Source organism: Mugil cephalus, chromosome 12 (genome assembly GCF_022458985.1).
Source record: "Mugil cephalus isolate CIBA_MC_2020 chromosome 12, CIBA_Mcephalus_1.1, whole genome shotgun sequence".
Taxonomy (NCBI): domain Eukaryota; kingdom Metazoa; phylum Chordata; class Actinopteri; order Mugiliformes; family Mugilidae; genus Mugil; species Mugil cephalus.
In genome coordinates, this window is record NC_061781.1 from 18,694,467 (window position 1) to 18,714,357 (window position 19,891).

Here is a 19,891-nt window from a genome sequence, read left to right on the forward strand (position 1 = left end):
TATTATTACTATTATTATTAATTGTGTTAGCAATTTTGCCTCTTTTGTTTTATAAACTCTGCAGTTTTAACATTACTATCACCACTGACACGTGTCTCGTCACTGACCGGCGCCTCTTCAAATCCAAAATTAAATCCTTCATTTATTTAAAATTGCTTTTAACACCCAGTAGTGTGGTGACACTTTTATTTTATTTAACATTTTTATTCTCTTAGTTATTGTTTTTATGCATCTATCTTACTTTTACTCGTGTACTTGTTTTACGGTGTTTATTTATTTATTTTTTTATCCTTGTTTGATATCTTGTAAAGAACTTTGGTTCACCTGTGGATTGTTGCAAAGTGCTATATACATAACATTCACATTATTGTTATATTATTATGAGATTACGACGTCATTTGGGAATTTGCGGAGCTCAATTTGGGGGATATCATGGAAACAACATGGCAACCAGTAACCTCATCAGTGGGCGGAGGAGCAATGTGGGTTGCAGCTTCATTTGAACGTAGATTCACAAACAACATACGGTGTTAGACGTGAAGTGTTATTAGTCGGTAGAAATGAGTGCTGGTCGTAAAGAGACAAAGTGTATACTTTGTCGGCGGACCGAGACGTCGAAGATGACGGGACCTCTGTCAATCAAGAGCGAAGTAGCGGCTCATCAAAACTGCTTGGTAAATATTAGCACGTTTCCTTGCTAGTATGGAGATGAGTTAGAAAAAAATAAATAAACATGGCTAGCAAAGTAAGCGCGGCTATTTTATGAAGAAGGATGCAAAAGAAGAAGAGAAACTCGTATAGAAACTTTCTTCCACCTTTATTGAACGCGGAGGAGGGAGGAAGCGATGGGTACATTATGTGACAGTCTATTATAGAGAGCCGGTTCTTTTGGTCCGGCTCACTAAAAAGAATCGACTCTTTCGGCTCCCAACTGGCTCCGGAGATGTTTTACTGCTTAAATTAACTTTAAATTATGTATATAGCGTAAAGCTAATTGCTGATGGAGTTACGTTATATAAATTGTTTATTGTGCAAATTCTCATTGAACTGCTTCAAAACATCCTGTCCTGTCCTCTGGAGGGTCACCCAAACCAAGACTCAAACCTGGATCCTTCCTGCTGTGAGGCATCAGTGCTAACCACCACATGTGCCTGTGCAAGTTATTTGTGGAGCCTGCTCAATATGAAATATTTAACTTTTTTAGCTTTGTAGTATCATGCACGTTTACTTGTTATTTACTTGTGTTTCTGTTATTTTTTTTAGTTATTTTCCTCAGGTATTTATTGCCGGGAGTCACCAGAGTTTGACAACCTGTTTGGTTTCTCCGTGGAGGATGTGCTGGAGGAGGTGAAACGAGGAAACAAACTGGTACAGGCCGCTGAAATGATCAGATGCCCGATCCACCGTCTGTGCCAGCGGTTATGTTCAGTTGTTTGACTGGTTTGTTTGCATTAGATTTGTTAACTTTTGTAGGACGAAGGGGGCCACGGCTGGGTGTGAAATCAAACGCTGCAAGAAGTCCTACCATTACCCGTGTGCTGTTGAAGAGGGAGCCAAGACGGTTGAGGATGCGGAAAACGAGAATTATGGGTAAGTCCGACATAAAACGTCGTCCTGTATTTTTAAGTTGTGAATAAATCCAAGCTTACCTTTGTTTTACGCAACAGGCTGTACTGCCGACATCATTATGAACAGATAAAAAGTAAGTGGCTTCTTTCCGACGTTATTTTTCCCCAACTGTACGACGTATTATGAGTTGATCGAGTTTCTTTTTTCTGACCAGAAAAGAACAGTTATGACAAAGAACTTGTCACTTCCATCGCGAAGCCTTCGACCTCCAAAACCCCCACTGAAGCCGGACCATCGAAGGTCAGAACGACTTCGGTCGCGTCATATTTATAACACCTGGCGATGATAGGGATGGGCATCGATAAGATTCTATTGATACCGAGGACTTCTGATTTAGATCCTCACCACCTCTGCTCTGCTGAGACTTAAGGAGAATCGATAAGCATGAAAGATAATGATATCGATGGAGTTGGAACCGGTTTTCGATGCCCATCCATAGGCCCTGAAGTTTTTACCATATTCTGTATTTACTTACTGGTGCAGCGGTGAAAAGTGGTCCGACCCCAAATTTAGCGTGTTTTATTCTCAACAGGTGTATTGTCTGCCCTGTGAGAAGACAGAGGGAAATATCACCTTGGACAGTGTGGCTCAGAGCATCAAGTGAGTATTTCACAAACATCTTTATTTTTAGTGAATTCATCTGTTTTCAGTCACGTCAATATCATCGCATATCATCGTAACAACCGGATGTGACTTCTCTTATTTTCTTAAGGTTAAATTGTGAAAAACATCTTCCTTCGTCACATAAGAGGAACAACAGCGGTGAGTCTTGATCAGAGGCTTGTGTTTTTTGTCATATTTGTCACAGGTTAAAGGCAGGTTACGTACTTTTTTTTGGGGCATAATTTTGTCCAAATTCAATTATAGCCTGTCAACATAATGTTATTCAAGCTTCATGAGAGAAAACTTGACTTCTGTTTATAAAAAAATCATCCTGTGATGTAAGTTTTCCACCAATCACAGGCCATTTTACAGAGCGTCACTGTTTTGGGTGTTCCTATTGGTTACTCTGCATAAGTCGTGCACGTTCACGTCCCATTGCTAGTCAGTAACTATACTGAAGTAATATTCAGTATATTCACGACATGAATCTGCCATGGTGTATAACTGAATAATGGCTCCACCAACGTTAAAGGGGAGGGAGCTGAACTGCAGCATATTCACCCCTTCATGTCCAACTTCACAGTGTTAACTGGAGGCCAAAGCTGTCACTTTCAACCATGAAAAAGTTTTTGCTGCCAAAACTGAAAAATCAAAAACCCTAACTTGACGTTTTATCACATGCAAGCAACTGCCAGCCGTAGACAACTTTGGTTTGGCTTTGCCGATTAAAAGAAAGGATTGGAGTGAGACAATCAACAACCTGCACACTTCATATCAGATAAGATTAATATGTAATCCATCTTCAGTTTCAGCCTGGGGTTAATTTAAATCATGACTGAAATTATGTTAAGTTAATGCTTATTTAGAAGATTCTTGTTACAGGTCAATTCTAATGCTAACCGCTAGGTAACGCAACATTAGTCGTATGTTTCAAGGGTGTCTAAGCAGAAGTTGCATTTACTACGTTACCCTCCACAGTGGTTCCACTTACTCTTTGTAATATCTTTGTTGGAGAGGCTTCACTTGACTTCGCCCCCTCCGTGTCCTCCTTTGGTCAAATCGTCCATCCAGTGAGTGAGTGTAGGGGTTGGTGAATACAGTCCCATCAGAGTCAACTTTTTAAAATAACAGTGTATTAGTATATTCTCTAAAATATGTGTTTTCCTCGTACATTCCTGCCAAAACAGTCCACTGAAATACGCTAACCGCCGTTTACAAGCTATAGTGTTTGAGAAATTGTGCATCCAGTTAAGCCCCGCCCCTCACAAAACGTCACATTGTTTACAAACTGTGAAGGTTTTTAAACTAGAAGGAGGAGGGGGGAGGGGACAGCTCAGATTTTACATACTCTGCCTTTAAATTCCTCTCCTTCTTATTTTCAGGTGACTCTGCAGCAGCCGGACCGTCCGACCATTCCTCATCCAGCAATACGACGCATGGCACATCCAAGGCACACAGATTTATTCACTGTCACTAGAATGAGTCACGAATTGATCAGAATTTAATCGTTTTGTCTTTGCCTTTCAGAGACGACTGAGTTTCTGTGACACGTAAGTGGCCGTTCTTTGAAATGAACCTTTTTGTCATTGTGTGTTTTTAGATATTTTGGTGTTATTACAGCTAAAAATGATTACAGGAAATACAAATGATTTTTTTTCTTGCTCTGCCTTAATAAGTGGCACAGTTGTGATGGTGCCTCATCTCTTATGTCACAGACAAGAAGACACTTCCTTTAAACGGAGGCCTGAAAGCAAGAACGGAATAATATCTGATGATTCTTCAAATTCAGGTTGTCCTCTTTCACGAGTAAAGAAAATGTAACCTGTGTGGGTTTGTTCTGCTTTAGATTCTGATTCATGTGATTCCTCCTTTTCCATAGATGACTGTCAACTAAACGAATCAATGGAAATATTTGCGCCTTTAGAGTCGGATTTGGATGAAAGTGGCGGTGCAGAGAGCCAGGTAGACCTAATCTGTTATTATAGCTAAAAATCACAACATCCTGAAGATGTTTAATGAGCTAATGACCTTTTTTTTTTTTTTCCTGTCTTCATTGATTTTCTGCGCTGGTCTGTTGCCTCAGAGGATCAGGTACGACTTTTCGCTGTGTGTTTTTCTTTATTATACAACTCCTAAGTTTGATCAGCTGGCTTTACAAATGAGGCATCTTCTTCTGCTTCTCAAAGCTTCTGAAGGATAAGTTTATATTTTACCGACTTAGAATTCTATACACATTTATAAACTAATCCATAGTTTAAACCATTCTGACACAACGGCTACGTTTACATGGACAATATTATGATTATAGATTCCAGCTTTGACAACGCTAAATTCACTCAGCGGACGGACGTGACCACATGACTTTTAACAGCGCTGCGCACTCAGTCGATTCTGGCTTCGGTTTTGTTATTTTTCCATGTTTCCGTCCATCCTGGAAACTCATCACCTCATCTGATGTTTACGACATGTGTGGCAGACAGAACGTATTTATTCAAACTAGAGAGAAATGTTTGAATAAAGCGTCTCAGTGTTTATTTGGCGTTATGACCATTTCAAACAGATGGTCAAAGGTTTACATCAGACCTCCTAATCCTATTGAAAATTCTGTCTGATTGGATCCTACCAGTATTTTCAGACTGATGCGTTTTTTTTGTTCTGATTGGGCTGTTATTCTGAAGATTAGTGGAATATTAATATCTGTGTAAACATACCCTTTAATGGCCCCCTGGGGACGAATAAGGTTTTCTGAATCTGAATAGCGACTGTCACCAGCTATTAAATATTAAAAGATATTTCGGTTTTTAATGTTATTGCCCCCTAGGAAAGACTGTAAGAGTCCAAATGGATCCATTCCAGGTAAGCAGTCACAACAAATTCAAGTTATATAAAGTATTTAGCTAAGATGTGACACAAATGGGTCCTGACTCCTTTTAGGAAATCAACCAAAGATTGAGAAGAGACAAGAAGATGAAGATGAAACAATCCTATGTTCAGTGAGTTCTCAGATATAGCTCCAGTACTGTCCTTCCTAGTTCTTACTAGTGTCCCAGTCTTTTGTACTCAAACATTCATGCAGTTTATTACTGTTTATTCGTATTTTCTTAAAAAACGAGTTGTATAAATATGTCTCGGGAGCATATTTGCATTCAGAATTAAGATACATTTTAAGCACAGTTCATGCAGTATGAGGTAAATCGATGACCAGTGTGTTGATGTGAGACGTATCTGCTGCCTGTGAGGACGCTGAGTCTGAGAGTCTGCTGCTTCCTGTGGAGATCTGCGTTGGGTCCGAGTCCCTTTCAGCTGCTGCTCCTGAGGATTCAATGGATTCAAGTCCAGCACCCAAAGTGACTTTGGTTAGAGAAGATGTGGCAAAGACGGTACATAAAGGTAAGACCAGACCAGTACTTTGTTGTTTTTCAAGTAAAAACGAGTAAATATAACCGTTGCACCTTTAATTAATCCTCTGAGAACCATGAATGTCAAGATTTCACAATAATCCTTCCGGTAGTAATTCACCAAAAAGCCACTTCTTCCTTCTAAAAATACACGCTGACAGCAAAATAATACCAGAATATAGTTAGTATCATTAGAAGTGTTCAACATTATTTGAGTAACTGCTGTTTATAAATGACCTGATAAGTGCTGCGTGTGTCCAGGGACATGCAGCGCAACACCCACAAAATGCATCGTGTATATTCTGTAGTTCCAATGTTACAACACCAGGTGGAGCCTCCTACTGATCAGTGACAGGGACCTTTTATTTATAAAGATGGAGGCATCCTCCAGGATGTCACACAGAGGTTTCCTGAATAGCAGTTTTGAAGCGAGTTGTGTGGCCGATGCTTCGACACACCCAAATTATACATAACACTAAGCCTTAATGCAAATAAAGAACAAATACACATTGTAAAACAAGCACACCTCCCTGCGTCCAACTAAGAAAAAAAAGTCTCATGTTGAGCATTAGGTGTCTGTAAATTGTTGACTTTAGATAGTTTTGTCATGCTAATGCTAAACTATGATTTTTTTTAATGTTTAACACAGGCCAGGAACTCTGTTAAACTCTGATTAAGTGCTACCAACAAACTTAAAACTAAGGTGATAAAATATATTGACAGTCCCAGTCTAGATACATGTTAGCCGTGACATTTTAATGATTAATGACTATCTGCTAACTACATTTTTTTTAAATGTCCATCCTTCAACATTACAGCAGAATTTGGACATATTTGCAAACAAGGTGCTCAGATTTTAAACCTTTAAACCTACAGACTGAGTGGAGACGAACCAGTCAAACCTCTGACATAAATACTGCATGAGAAATATTTATTATATGAGGACGATGCCGTTATATGAAATTTGCAAATTATTAAATCAGGAGGGGATTAATTACATGTATTTTGACACTGAAACGTCTCCGTTGTTAGACTCCAGTCCCGACCACAGGCCGGGTCGTCACACCGAGGGACCCTCTGTCCCACAGCAAAGCTCCACTGCTCGCGCTCGTTCTCCTGAGCCGTCTCAATCTCGCTCTGGTGCTGGCTCGCCTCCATGTGCCGGCTCAGCTGTTCCCCTGGCTCCACCTGAAACCAACTGTGTAACCCTTCTCTCTACGCCTTCCTCTCTAACGGCACTTCCCTCAGGCCCAGCGCACGGCATCAACTCCACCAGCTTCTGGAAAAGCTGCAATGTGGCTGGCTGCACGGAGGCCATCTTCACTGACTTCATTAACGGGATGAACGATATTTCTAACAGAATCCAGTCCGACCAGGCCAGCCAGGAGGGTAAGAGAGGACACAAGACACGTCTCTTTGTTGGTTTTCATTTATAAGTGTAAACAGAGTAAAAACTTCTTTCCTCAGATTATGATCGGGCACTATCGGTGATGGCGGCCTCTGGGAGACTGGCAGAGTTTGTGTCCAAGCAGCAGGAAGGTCAGTGGACAGTGTTGCTTTGGGGATTGTGTCGTTGGTTGGACTTGATTAAACACAGTAATTTAACCTCCTGAGACCCTGCGTCCTCATATGGGGACGTTAAGTTTTAGGTTTGTGGTGACTTATTTTGCTTCATTTAAATTTTTATCCTCATAGTTATGATCGTGTAACAAAAGTGGACAAGGTACAAAACCTTATTTGATTTTACAGTTGAAACTAGTTTATTCATGCTTACAAACTTTTCTAGTTCAATTCTATCAATAGTAACAATCTATGACTTCGCTAACTAGCAAGTACTCGATTGAGGACATTGGGACTTCATTTCTGCTTTTTGCACAGAAATGTTCAGACATGAAAATTAACAGCTTTGGTGGCTTTATTATAATGTTGAGTGAAATAATCCCTGTGTCCACACACGAGGATGTAATTTTTACGCTTAGTTTGTATAGTTCTTGGGTCCTACTAATCCCAAATGAAGAGAAGTGGAGAAATTAAAAATGCATACAAAACAAAATCTCAGGTCTCTGGAGTTAAAACACGTTAAACACGTTCTGCTAATTTTAGCTTTCAGCTAAGTCTGCACTGCACTCTGACTTTAGATCAACACATAGTAGATCCAAAGCCATTTACTTAAATTTTCTTTAAAAATTTACTTAAATGCACGATCAGGCATAATGTTATGACCACTTTCCCAATATTGTGTATAAATAATAATAATAATAAATATTATTTCTATTGCACTTTACATTTTAACAATCTAAAAGTGCTTCAAAGCAACAAAAAGGGCAATAAATTTAATTGAAATTAAAGGAAGAGCCTGTAAAATACATTCAGTAAAAACCTTTTTCAAAAAGAAGGGTTTTAAGTCTCATGTAAAAACATCTGTAGTCAGTGGGGCCTTCAAGTTGTTATTCACGTCTTCTGTCGGTGGTCATAATGTTGTGGCTGATCGGTGTATATGAAGCGTACTCTATCACTGCTGTTGTCAGTAACTGTTGTAGTGCTGTGGTTTTTCTGTGGAATCACTCAGAAAAATTGAATCAATGTCAGCAGTAAAAAGGCTCCATAAATGTGCTAGAAAAGAGCCAATGCAGTTAGTTTTATTACAACAGATTCGTTTTAAGACGGTTCGTCCTCGTATTAGGTCACTGGAACAGAGCTTCTGCGTTCAGTGCTGATGTTCATGTTTTAATATCATTTCTAAATCACTGTGGTTGCAGAGTTAAAAAGGAAACTAAAGGAACTGCACAAGGCGGCAGCGGCCATGATGGAGGTCGTCTCAGCCCTGAATAAATGAGTCCGTCCCGAGAAAGAACATGTACATCAGCTTTTCCTGCTTTTCTCTGTTATTTTGCATTTCAAATTATTCCCATTTTATATATATATATATATACTGTATATATATATACTTTTTTTAATCTGTACATTTTTATTGATTCTGCCTTAACATGTGTTTTATTTCTTACAAGGATTTAATTTTAAAACCTAAAACAAAATGTGAAGAAGTGGAGAGGATATTTATATTGAAGATTGTTCCTCTCAACTGAAGTATGTTTGCTTGTGGGTTTGATTCTTTTAAATAATTTTATGGTTTACTTACATTTTAAGAATATTTTTATACCGCAATGTAATTGTTCTTTTTTACCATGTTGAACTTGATGCCACACTGCACATTATCGGAGCTGTTTATTATGTTCGATACATAAATGAACACCAAGTGAAAATTGATGTTGAAATATTTGACACACTTCATGCTGCATTTTTTTTTTTTTTTGTCAAGATGTTTGCATCCTGTGGTTTACTGATGTTCTGTCAAATCAAATAATGCCTTTTCTAATATAACTGTTTGAAAATCCTTTGTGCATTTTGGGAAAAACAAAAACACTCATTTACAGAAAACTACTTTTTATTTATTTGCTTTACAAGGTCACAGAATTTAACTGGCACTTCATAGTCTTCAGTATCAACAACTCACAATTATTTGATAAAAACAAACAAAGAAAGCAAAACAAAATAGGAAATATATTCTTGAAAATACTCACAGCGGTAGTGTACATGTCTCTAAACGGCTTCATAAATGCTAATACTGTGTAATATCACACGTCCAGGACCTTAACAACCAACGTTTCATGACCAAGGACACATGCCCTGAACGGTTCTTAACGGCTCCAGACACTTCACTACGTCAGTTTACCTCAAACTATTTTTTTTGTGCAATCTGGAGTTGTAGCTGCCTAGGAAAACACAGTCCAGTTTACGAAATCTACAATTTAAGACTGGATGTAACTCTGGGTCGTAAAACAGAAAGTAGAGGAGGATTCGGACCTGAGCGCTGCAGCTGTGGAGACCACCAGGACTAATAATCACTGGAATAATAATGCGATATGTTTGTGTTCAGTTTTCAAATACCGGTTCTCTCTTGATAACTACAAGTGCAAAAAGTGTCATGCCTGAAATCCACAATGCATCCATCAAAACAAATGTGCAAACTCAAAACAAAGTAACTTGGTCAGTTGAACAGAAACAAGGCAAATGGCAAAACACTTTTAAGTTAAAAAAAAAATAATGTTAGCCACATCAAACTACAGCAATCCTTTAAATGCCTTTGAGCTCCTGCTTTACGTCTTTAAGTCAGGCACTTGTAACACTGAATCAGCTTGAATGTCACGGACAGGCTGTTTCTAGTCTGGAAGTACGTGAATTAGGGATTTGACAGTGATGGCGGTGAAGATTTCCGCCGCGTCACCGCCTGTCAGTGGAGGTACGTGCAGTCGACCGGAGGCGACGACGCGCTCAGGCGTAGAGTCCTGCATCGGGCCGACATCAGTTCTTGAAGGCTCCGCACTGACTGGCTCGACCTATGAAGTCTTTGAGCAGACCGCCGTCGACCTGCCAGAAAGCGGCAGTCTGCGTCACCTCGGTCAGGTGGTTCACACAGAACCTGAAGCAGAACTCCTCCAGCTCCTGAATGACAAGGTAAGAGCACAAACAAAAAAAAAGATTTAATAATAAGTCCTGATTCAACTGCTCTCCCTCCGAGCACTATTTTGAAACTTCTTTACATTCTTGCTCGTATTTTTTGATTGAGCTATATTCTTGTCATTAAAAAATGTTACATGTCCCAAATTAGCTGTGTGTGTAGAGTTAAAACATTGGGATCCAAACAATGGCAAAAATAAAGTTTCTTCCATTTTTTCAGATTTACTCAACCACTGACAGAACATAAAGACAATGAGAAAGGAAGTGTCGCTTTTCTCAGTGAAAATTGAGGCCAGCTCAGTTTTGATTGGTTGTGTCAGGTTGGAGATTTGCATTTTACGTGTAGCTTTTGACAGCCTGAACACACCACTACGTAAGCTTCCCCAATTTCTGGGGACAGTCCCCGTTTTGGATGACCTGTCCCCCGGCTAAAGCTTGTCCCCGAAAATATCCCCATTTTTAGCTTTTTATGAATGAGAAAAAAAATGTTGCGCGCGGACTACAATTATTACGGTAGCCGGTCATGCTGATATTGACGTTACAGACAATATCCGTTAAATATGAATAAATACGTCAAAATGAATTGTCCCTGTTACTTTATTTCATCATTTTTATTTATTTAGTTATTTATTTTTTCATGTCCGAACAGTAAATGTCCACAGATTTCCACATCAGCATTCAGTGCTAACACAGTGCCATGCAAACCTGTTTTACTATAGTGTGGAATTATTCTAAAATATTTACTCATCATCACAGTAAAATAGTCCATCTTTCAATCAATAATCAATTAATTCCTCTCTCAACCAGTAGAAAATTTTGGGAACACGATTATGCAAGAAAAAAAAAATATTGTGATACCATCAGAATTTTGAAAAACACTGATGTACATTTCTGGTAATACCCTACTTCACACTAAGAACAACAAAGTTACAAAAAAAGGCTAAGTGTGGCCAGTTACGCTGGTGCAGACCTCTGTTGTCGATTGGTCTTAATGTGATTGGAGAGGCAGATGAAGTGATACATCCATCATGCCTAGTGTTTTTTTTTTTAGGTAGTAGTGTATCTCCACACAAACAGATGACAGACGACAGACTGACCTCAGCATCGTAGCGTACAGCAGCAGACAGCAGAGAGAAGGCGTTGTCAATAGTGATTCCCCTCTTGATGAGGTTTTGACAGAGACGTTTCAGGCGGCCCTCACAATACGACGTGGCCAGATCCAGCAGCCCTGCCAGCGCACACACACAGGAGCAGTGTGAGTGTGAGTACTTAAAAATGACACTGACAAGTGTCAGCAGGCTGTGAAGTGTGTGTGTGTGTGTGTGTGTGTGTGTGTGTGTGTCTGACCGATGGCGTCTTCAGGCGGCAACTCAACGTTGTCTGTGTAGAGGAACTCCAGGAAGGAGCGGTAGACTGGGTAGGAGAACTGGTCTATGTCAATCACATCCTTCATGTCTTCGTTCCAGTGGGACTGAAACATCGATCTGAAGTGTTCACACCTACACAGCAAACAGACGCACGACACATCCTCTTGAGTAACTTTGTGAAATCGGTTGAACAGATCAGAGGTAAAATAAATCCTGACCTGATTTTGAGAATTGCTTTGTGGACATAGATGTATCTGCCTTCAACACAGAACGTCAGGTCAGCTGTTTCTGGGTTGTCAAACTCTTTCTTGAGGGCCTGAGCCACAGTCATGAAGTCATCATGTTCTGGATGGAAAACAACAAAATGCGAAAACAAATTCATTTGTGTCTTTTGCAATTAGACACAACTGCCCAATGTTTTTTTATGTTTTTATCTTGTCTTTATCTTGAGTACACAATATAAAACCCAGACAAAAATGTAATATTAATAACTAACTGTGGATAAAGATGATTGTCTGAACTTATACGTTTTGTCTAGTCCAATGAAATGCTAATCATTATTTTTTTTTCACTCAATGCGCAGCAGGTCAGGAATATGTCCGCTGGCTAGCAAAAATTCATTTTTAGGTTAAATGAGGTTAATTAATTTAAAGAAATTGCTCTAGAAAACAACACTATTATAACTACGCCCTATTTATTATCTGCCTTTATAATGTGTGGCCAGAATAAACCCAAGGCTCATGTGTTTTATATTATAAATGATTAACCACATATTTTAGACAGATCTCATCTCTCTGTACACTACACTACGTCTGCCTGTTCTTTCAGTTTATTTATAGTAACAATAATAATAATAGTAATATATATTGAGATGTGTTTTATGGTCTCTTTTGTAACTGTGAATATATGAATGCTCAACGGTTTTGCAATATTGCATTATACAAAATTTTAGCATAATGAGTTTCATATTTTATATACAAATATAAAAATAACTATTAGTAGGAGAAACATTACATAAAACCCACCATCATCCCACTATAAATGTTCCTTTTGTTGTATTGTACAGTGAATATATATTTTTTGTATATTTAGTGTGTGTGTTTATTTTATTTTATCTTATGATATATTTTTTATGCAACAAACACCAAGGCAAAGTCCTTGTATGTACAAATATACTTGGCAATAAAGTATTTTGTGATTATTATTATTACTAAATAATTATTTCAATAATTGGGATAAATTGAAAAAAGACTTACCCACAGAAAGAAGTCTCCACATAACTGAGGGTGTGGCAAAGCAGGCAAAGACGTCGTCTGTGCAGGTGAAGGGTGTGAGGTGTGGCAGCACTATTGACTGACCCCTGCACTGGCCCCACATGTACACCTGTCCACTCTGGGTCTTGGCAGCCGATGTGTGGGTGGAGTGACAGGCAGCGATCTCTACGATCCTGTGAAAGGAAACAGAAGTGAAGTCAGTCGGTGCCGATGGCAGCGACGGGAGGATTTATATCTATGTGTGTTGGTGGTCTCCTGTCACCTCTCTTTCTCAGTCATGATCTGAAACGGGCTCAGCTGGTTGCTCTTGTTGCCGGTGCCCAGTTGTCCGTATATGTTGGCACCCCAGGTGTAAAGCAAGCCCTCGTCTGTTAGAGCCATGGAGTGAGCGATGCCTGAGACGATCTGGAGAAAGAGGGAAAAAAAATTAACGTGAGGCCGATCGTTCTAACGTGCCGACCAAGCTTCATATTATTTAATAGGTATTATAATAAAATGTTTAATCCAAACTTGACATTTACAGCCTTGAAAATCCTTTAACATCGAGCTTTGTACACTTTCTAAACACAGTTACTAATCTCCTGGAAGAGGTGATTTAGAAAACATGATTTTGCCCTCATTTTGAGGAATGCAGATTTAATTTTTGGGTTTTCTTTTTTTTCTTTGTGTTTTGATAAGTAATAGTAGCGGAGGGAGCAATGGATTGGGGCAAAAAGGTGGAGGCTAGAATCAAAGCTGTACCACCTGCCTCATCTTTAAATTAAGATTACTTTAACTTTTTTCGTTTGTTTTTATCCTGCTGAGACCCGGCGTCCTCATACGGGGACATTTTTCTGCTTCATTTACACCTGTTGTCTTCATAAGGGGACGCTTTTGTCTTGTTATCAAAGGGTCAATGCACTTGTTTATTTGTGTTTATTAACTTTTCTAGTTTGATATAGCATGCAAAATTAACAAATTAACAAGTACTCATTTGAGGACACTGGGAAATCATCATTTCTAGTTTTATATTTTGGTACACGTTGTGGACTTAAGTTGTAATATACACTGAAATAATCCCTGTATCCACATAATTGTTATACTTCTTAGGTCCTACTAATCCCAAATACCTAAAGATCTTTATCTTATCTTAAAGAAATTAGGATGCATTCCAAACAAAGGAGGTTATTGATGGCATTTGCAGGGAGTATGCAGGTATTATGAAAATTATTCCAACACATCCAATACATTTGCGCATTTTATTTCTTGTAGACTTTTAAAAGGTGAAACAAATACAGCTCTCAATAGGTTTTATCACCCACCTGCTGCACACACACACCCTGTAGAGCCAAAAGTCGACAAGGAGTGAGCTGGTTCCCGTTATTTCCCAGTCCCAGTTGTCCATTCCCATTAAAGCCCCAGCCGTACACCTGCGGAGACACAAACAGAACATGAACAATGTGGTGGCGGTCTGAGCAGGGGGACTTTGTTTGTATAGCTCGGGCACAGACGAAACATGAATTACCTCTCCATTGTCCACTACTGCCAGAGACGAGGTCTGACCACAGACGATGCTGACGGCCACCTTGTTCTGCAGGCAGCTGGAAACTCTGCGGGGCAACAGCTGGTTTGCTGTGGAGCCTGAGCCCACCTGACCGCAGTTGTTGTAGCCCCACGCATACACCTGGCAGACAAGAAGAGGTAAAACTTGAGATACTGTGTTTTTTGTTTTGTTTTGTTTAACAGCCAAAATACAATTAAAATCTGATTTATTTATTTTTTTTAAAGATGGAGCCCTGTAATTGATTATTTTAAATAGTCAATTAGACACTTCATCATCAGCATCACATATTAGAGGTTAAATATGTGATGCTCTACCAGCCTTTAATTAGCCCTTTATTTTTCTACTCGTATGTTTGTTTGTCTGAGGGGAGAGAAGAGATGCTATGAATTGGTTGGATATGTTGAGGATGCAGGTTGTGATTGGGTATAAAAACGCGACTGTATTTATTTATGTTTCTGCCTCATCGCCAGAACCCAACTTAATTAACATTTTATTATTATTATGAGTATTATTGTTATTATTATTATTATTGATCTTGTCTATGATCCTGGTCTGATGGCAGGACTGGAAGGGCGAAAAGGAAACTGTGGGAATATGGTTTAATAATCTTGAGGAGACCTTCTACATTATTTCATCTTTGGTATTTTTTTTCTTTATACATTTGTGAATTGTGTTGTATTTTATGTGTTTGTTTTTTTTTTAGTAAATGAGGAGTTTTATTCTATGACAATGGAAAATAAACTAAACAATATGTTGGAAAAAAAAAAGTGGAGATACATGGAGAGTTAAACATCACCAGCCTTGATTTTGATTTTAACAGCAAACTGTTTATAGAAAGTCAACAAACTATTATCCAATCTCAACTGTACCTTCTGCTCCAAACACCAGCATTTATGTCTCTTTATGGAGTCTAAACTGTTACAAACACTCCTTCGTGTCTATACCATCCAAGCTTCACCTCTGACACTGGTTAATATTGGATCCTAAATGATAAACAAAGTTTGGACAATTTGCAAAACAGTCCAAACAGGCTAACTCACTAGCTGCGTCCCTTGTGTTACAAAAACCCAGCTGCCAGCATCTCTAAATCTCTCGTAATGACTGTGCGGGAAGCAGTTTGAAGCAGAATAGATTATTTATTTTCCAGGTTTTCAGCTCATGTGGGATCAACTGCAGCTGCGATTGGACTTTGGGTCACGTAAAGCGTCACTATGACTAATCACCGCCTTTGACCAAAGTTGAGCCTCTTGTGTAATTAGACAGATTTTCGCTGTATAACGAATTCTGTTTCAGTCACACTAGACACTTACTTCTCCCAAGTCAGTCAGAGCCAGCGAGTGGTGAGAGCCACAGGCCACCTCTGTGACCTTCTTATTGAGCAGGTTGGCAGACACGAGCACTGGAGCTACTCCTTGGTTGGTCGTCCCGTTTCCCAGTTGGCCGTAGCCGTTGTGGCCCCAGGCAAATAACTCTCCATCTGAAACCCAGAGACGTGCATCATATTCTGGTGCGTGTTTTAATCCAGCCATGTGGAGGGGGATTACGCGTTTTGGTGAAGCTACCCTTCGTGGCCAGCAGGACGTGGAGTCCACTTCCGTAGCTCAGGCTGACCACCTTCCTGCCGCTCAGGAAGTCCAGCTTTTTGGGTACAATTGTGCTGAGGCTGTCCCCTGTCCCCAGGCAGTTACTGCAGTTCAGCCCAAACACGTACACCTGAGTGTGGACAAAAGAGACAACATGTAATGTCGACCTGTGATAAGGAAACAGAGAGAGCTGAGTGATAAGAGCTGCATATGTTCAGCTGCAATGGATAATAGATAATAATAATAATAGAAACAGATGGCAGGAGCCTAGATTTTAGTTTTTACATTTACTTAAACAGTGTTAAATACACAAGAATATGTATATGTAGAATATTATTTTAATAATACTCAAGAGGACGAGGATTTGACGCCATCTTGCTTTCCCCTCTCACCTCTCACCTTATCGTCACAGGTAATGTAGATGGCCTCATTAGCAGACGTTCCAAACACACACGCTTTCTGTATCTGGGAGAGCTCCTGAGGCTCCAACAGGCTGAAAATGGGCCATTTGGTTATATCCACCATGATGCGAGTGCGCAGCAAAGACAGCAGGTCGGATGGATGAGCTTCAATCCGAAAGGCACGGCATGGGACGGGGGGGCAGGAGGGGATAGGCAAGGCTGCCAGCGCTGCAGTGGGTGAGACAATAGACAGCAAGGACATTAGTCAACTTGTGTAAAGGCTAATCTTAATAATGCAACAAAAATGACTCGATCTGAGCTGGAAAATGTATCTCACAACAAAATCATTTTAAGCTTGTAAACACACACACAGTGATGTGCAGCTAAATCAGAAATGAAGCCACACATGATCCCACAGAGCCACATGATTTAACTTATTAGCTCACAGAGATAAGGGTTGGTATTTATACGCTCCTTGGAGTGAAACTTTCCAGTTCGTGAAAATACTTTAATGTTTGTTATTAATTTGTGATATGCATAAACAACCATAAGATTTTAGGTTAAATTATTTAGGAGATCTTAGGAATCAACAGCGACTCAGGGGGTCAAGAAATGGAAAAAAGATTTAAAACACGTTTGAATCGTAGCAAATTGTTTACCGTCATTCATTACATAATGTCTAAGCATAAAGGAGAAAAATATAGTTTGTGGGTGTAACTCATTGTGTTTTTAGGCTGGACTGATGCAAACTGTGGTGATGATGTGGAACCAAACCCAGGATCTGCTCCATAGATAAATAAAAGTAACACCAGCATAGAGCAAACAGACAGAACATGCTGCCATCCAAATAGTGTTTATTTACATTTATGGTAAAGTATTTGCATTTTACTACATTTGACATAGTAATACACATTTACCTCTTGCTTTACAGAATAGAATAGAAAAATACTTTATTCATGCCCTGGGCATGGGGGAAGTTGTAACATTTTATACGCAAAATATGATAAATAGTTCTAAATTAAACTGGTATAGATACTTTATGCTTTGACTCAAAGTCTGGACTAAAATCAATTCAATTATATAAAATATTGCATTGACAGGGACACATATCTTGCCTTATAGAATAGAATAGAAAACGGTATTGTCCCCTGGGAGCAATTTAAGGCACAGTTGAGCTGCATGACATGAAAGTACAAGTCATTTACAAATAACAAAAAAAGAGCAATACGAAGTATATGCAAATTACTATTCCCCCCAAAAATAGATATATTAACCTCGCCAACTGTCCATGGAGGATGTGAACATGACTGTATGAATAATGTGACTAGAGTTTAAGTGTAAACAGTAATTTCCAGGGATCATCGTGCGCCGCATAACTACATTTATACACTAATAGTTCTTGATGTAGTGCTGAATGTTAAACATTTACTGGGAAGCCTGAGGTTATTAAACTGAAGACACGCTTTACAATGTCTGCTGGAGTTCGACCTTAGAGAATATAAATCCAGGTTAAATACATTTTCAGGCTTCTGATGGAGGATGGAGAAATAACAGATGAGTGAGGGCCCAATAAAGTGGCTCAAGGCACAGCTGTCTGACTTTTTGCCATCAAGCAGGTGAAACAAGTAGGTCAGATGTTGTTGTTGTTGGCACTACGTGTAAAAGGCGCTGACATCAGGACAGAGCGCGGGACGAGCACAGTAACAATGGCACCGCTATTTTATCCTCACAATCTGAATTCCATCGCAATAACAGTTTGCTCACATGTGTTTACACTAGTGATGGAATCTGATGTCCAACCCTAGCCTGTAAATAAAAAGCACAAATATGACCTGAGAGTGACTTGTTATATGCTCAGTAATTTTACGTGTTTAATTCAATCCGGTTCAACAGAAACACAAACTACATCCTCCAAAAATGACCGTACAATGGAAATAACACATTTTTTATGCAGCTTCAGTATTAACTGGACATTATAATTTAGTTTTAGAGCAAGGCTGTTATATTTAAATGCATTTATCTACATAGGTAATGTATTGACAAGCCAGTGTATATAATAATTTCACCAGCTGCTGCCCTCACTTAGAGCCCAGACAGACTTCTTTTCAACCACTGCTTTGGTGGTGGATTTTTTTTTTTTTTTCTACCTTCCGTTTTAAACCCGCGCTGTTTATCCTGTGTCACTGAAACAGTTGTTAGTGAAAACAGTTCACGGATCTCGGAGGCTTAAGGATTTCAGAGGAAACGGGCGTTGAAAGTGCACGAAGACAGGTCACACAGGATTTACGTAACAGCGCAGCTTACCTCGAGCAGCGGATGAACGCAAACCAGGCTCGTACGCAGTGACTTTTAACTTGCTGGTGGTTGACTGCGATGTCTTGTGATGCGCTCTTATTGTGATTATCGTCCTGTTTTCATGTCGTATCCCTTTCTCGTTTCTCCCTGCTGCCATCGGTCACCGATGCATTGCATCTGCTCAACTCTGAGCCTTTACGGGACATATTAGTGGACACTAGACATTTCTTGCACTTTTAACACTGAGTCACATGTTTGTTTTATTGTCATTTGGAGATGAATGTTGTGCGTGGACATGTGTTTTGAGTGCTCTTTATTCACACAGTTGCTTGAAAATTTTGTAAATTCATGTATATACAAGCTACCCCCCATTTTATATTATATTTTTCAAATATCTATACCTAGTTTTTTATTTTGTGTGCTATATTACTTTTTCTACTGTTACTTTTACAGGTACAACAATATATTTCAGAGTGTATTGTACTATGTGTAACTGTGCATGTGACAAATAACCTATCTTATGTTTTTGTGTTGTGTTTTTGGCATCATGGTTTTTGTGTTACCTGTTAACTGCGGATAAATAATTAAAAAATACTCTTCAAACCTGTGAAATATTAAAACATCCGCAGAGACCCACCGGGGCCGCTAACAGTTAGTTTGCTGGTTAATGTTGTCCATTGTTACAGTCGCATTATTCAGCAACACAATGCAACAAACGGGACACAGCTGCTACTAGACTTATCCCTTTGGAAAGTCGCTCTAATCTCCCGTTAACTCGTTTTTTCCACCCTAACACGCCACGGTTAGCAATTAAAAACAAAAACAAAAAACACAGAGAGAGAGAAGGACACGACTGCCTCTTCCACAAAACTCACCCGTTACGTGGGTTTGTTTCTGGAGTCGTTACCGGCTCCGGTGAACGGTTTCACCATGACACCATGTGCCCGTGTTTCCACTTTCTACCGGAGGTGCCACACTCACTCAACTCTCCTGACTTTTATTTGCGGAAGTGGGGTGGAGAAAAAAAAAAAAAAAAAGGAAAAGAAAACAATGTCACATGACCTCAAGGCCAAACTAATCGATTTCAGAGTGAGTAGATTCAAACACAGACCAAACTGTCGAGCACAGACCGATTAATCTGCATTTCAGCTTTTCTTTCTACACCAGTCGTGTGAAACGCATTTTAGTTCATTTGATCTGAAGCGGACTGGACAAATATCATAACCTATCAACCGCACCTATAAGCAACGAGAACTATTTTTTTTCTATTTGTTTTAGTG

At 39.4% G+C, this 19,891-nt stretch overlaps 2 protein-coding genes across 2 annotated transcripts; one reads left to right on the top strand and one right to left on the bottom strand.

Annotated features, from left to right (window-relative positions):
- Window positions 1-1,387: 1,387 nt before the first annotated feature.
- On the top strand, window positions 1,388-8,897 carry phf11 (PHD finger protein 11). Its single transcript, XM_047601600.1, has 17 exons — window positions 1,388-1,590; window positions 1,668-1,702; window positions 1,784-1,869; window positions 2,162-2,229; window positions 2,342-2,391; window positions 3,615-3,682; window positions 3,760-3,782; window positions 3,948-4,021; window positions 4,112-4,194; window positions 4,316-4,323; window positions 5,054-5,088; window positions 5,167-5,225; window positions 5,472-5,622; window positions 6,663-6,770; window positions 6,879-7,019; window positions 7,098-7,169; window positions 8,390-8,897. Exons 9-17 carry the CDS (start codon window positions 4,135-4,137, stop codon window positions 8,464-8,466), a joined length of 711 nt encoding a protein of 236 aa, XP_047457556.1. The 5' UTR covers window positions 1,388-1,590; window positions 1,668-1,702; window positions 1,784-1,869; window positions 2,162-2,229; window positions 2,342-2,391; window positions 3,615-3,682; window positions 3,760-3,782; window positions 3,948-4,021; window positions 4,112-4,134; the 3' UTR covers window positions 8,467-8,897.
- Window positions 8,898-9,057: 160 nt separating this feature from the next.
- Window positions 9,058-19,640, bottom strand: LOC125018002 (RCC1 and BTB domain-containing protein 1-like). The gene is made up of 12 exons (XM_047601598.1): window positions 19,487-19,640; window positions 16,315-16,544; window positions 15,895-16,045; window positions 15,643-15,809; window positions 14,294-14,452; window positions 14,091-14,198; window positions 13,052-13,194; window positions 12,772-12,962; window positions 11,734-11,860; window positions 11,496-11,647; window positions 11,246-11,376; window positions 9,058-10,133 (listed from the first exon to the last, which is right to left on the bottom strand). The coding sequence occupies exons 2-12, from the start codon at window positions 16,438-16,440 to the stop codon at window positions 9,993-9,995; spliced, it is 1,596 nt and encodes a 531-aa protein (XP_047457554.1). The 5' UTR covers window positions 16,441-16,544; window positions 19,487-19,640; the 3' UTR covers window positions 9,058-9,992.
- Between the last annotated feature and the right edge of the window lie 251 nt (window positions 19,641-19,891).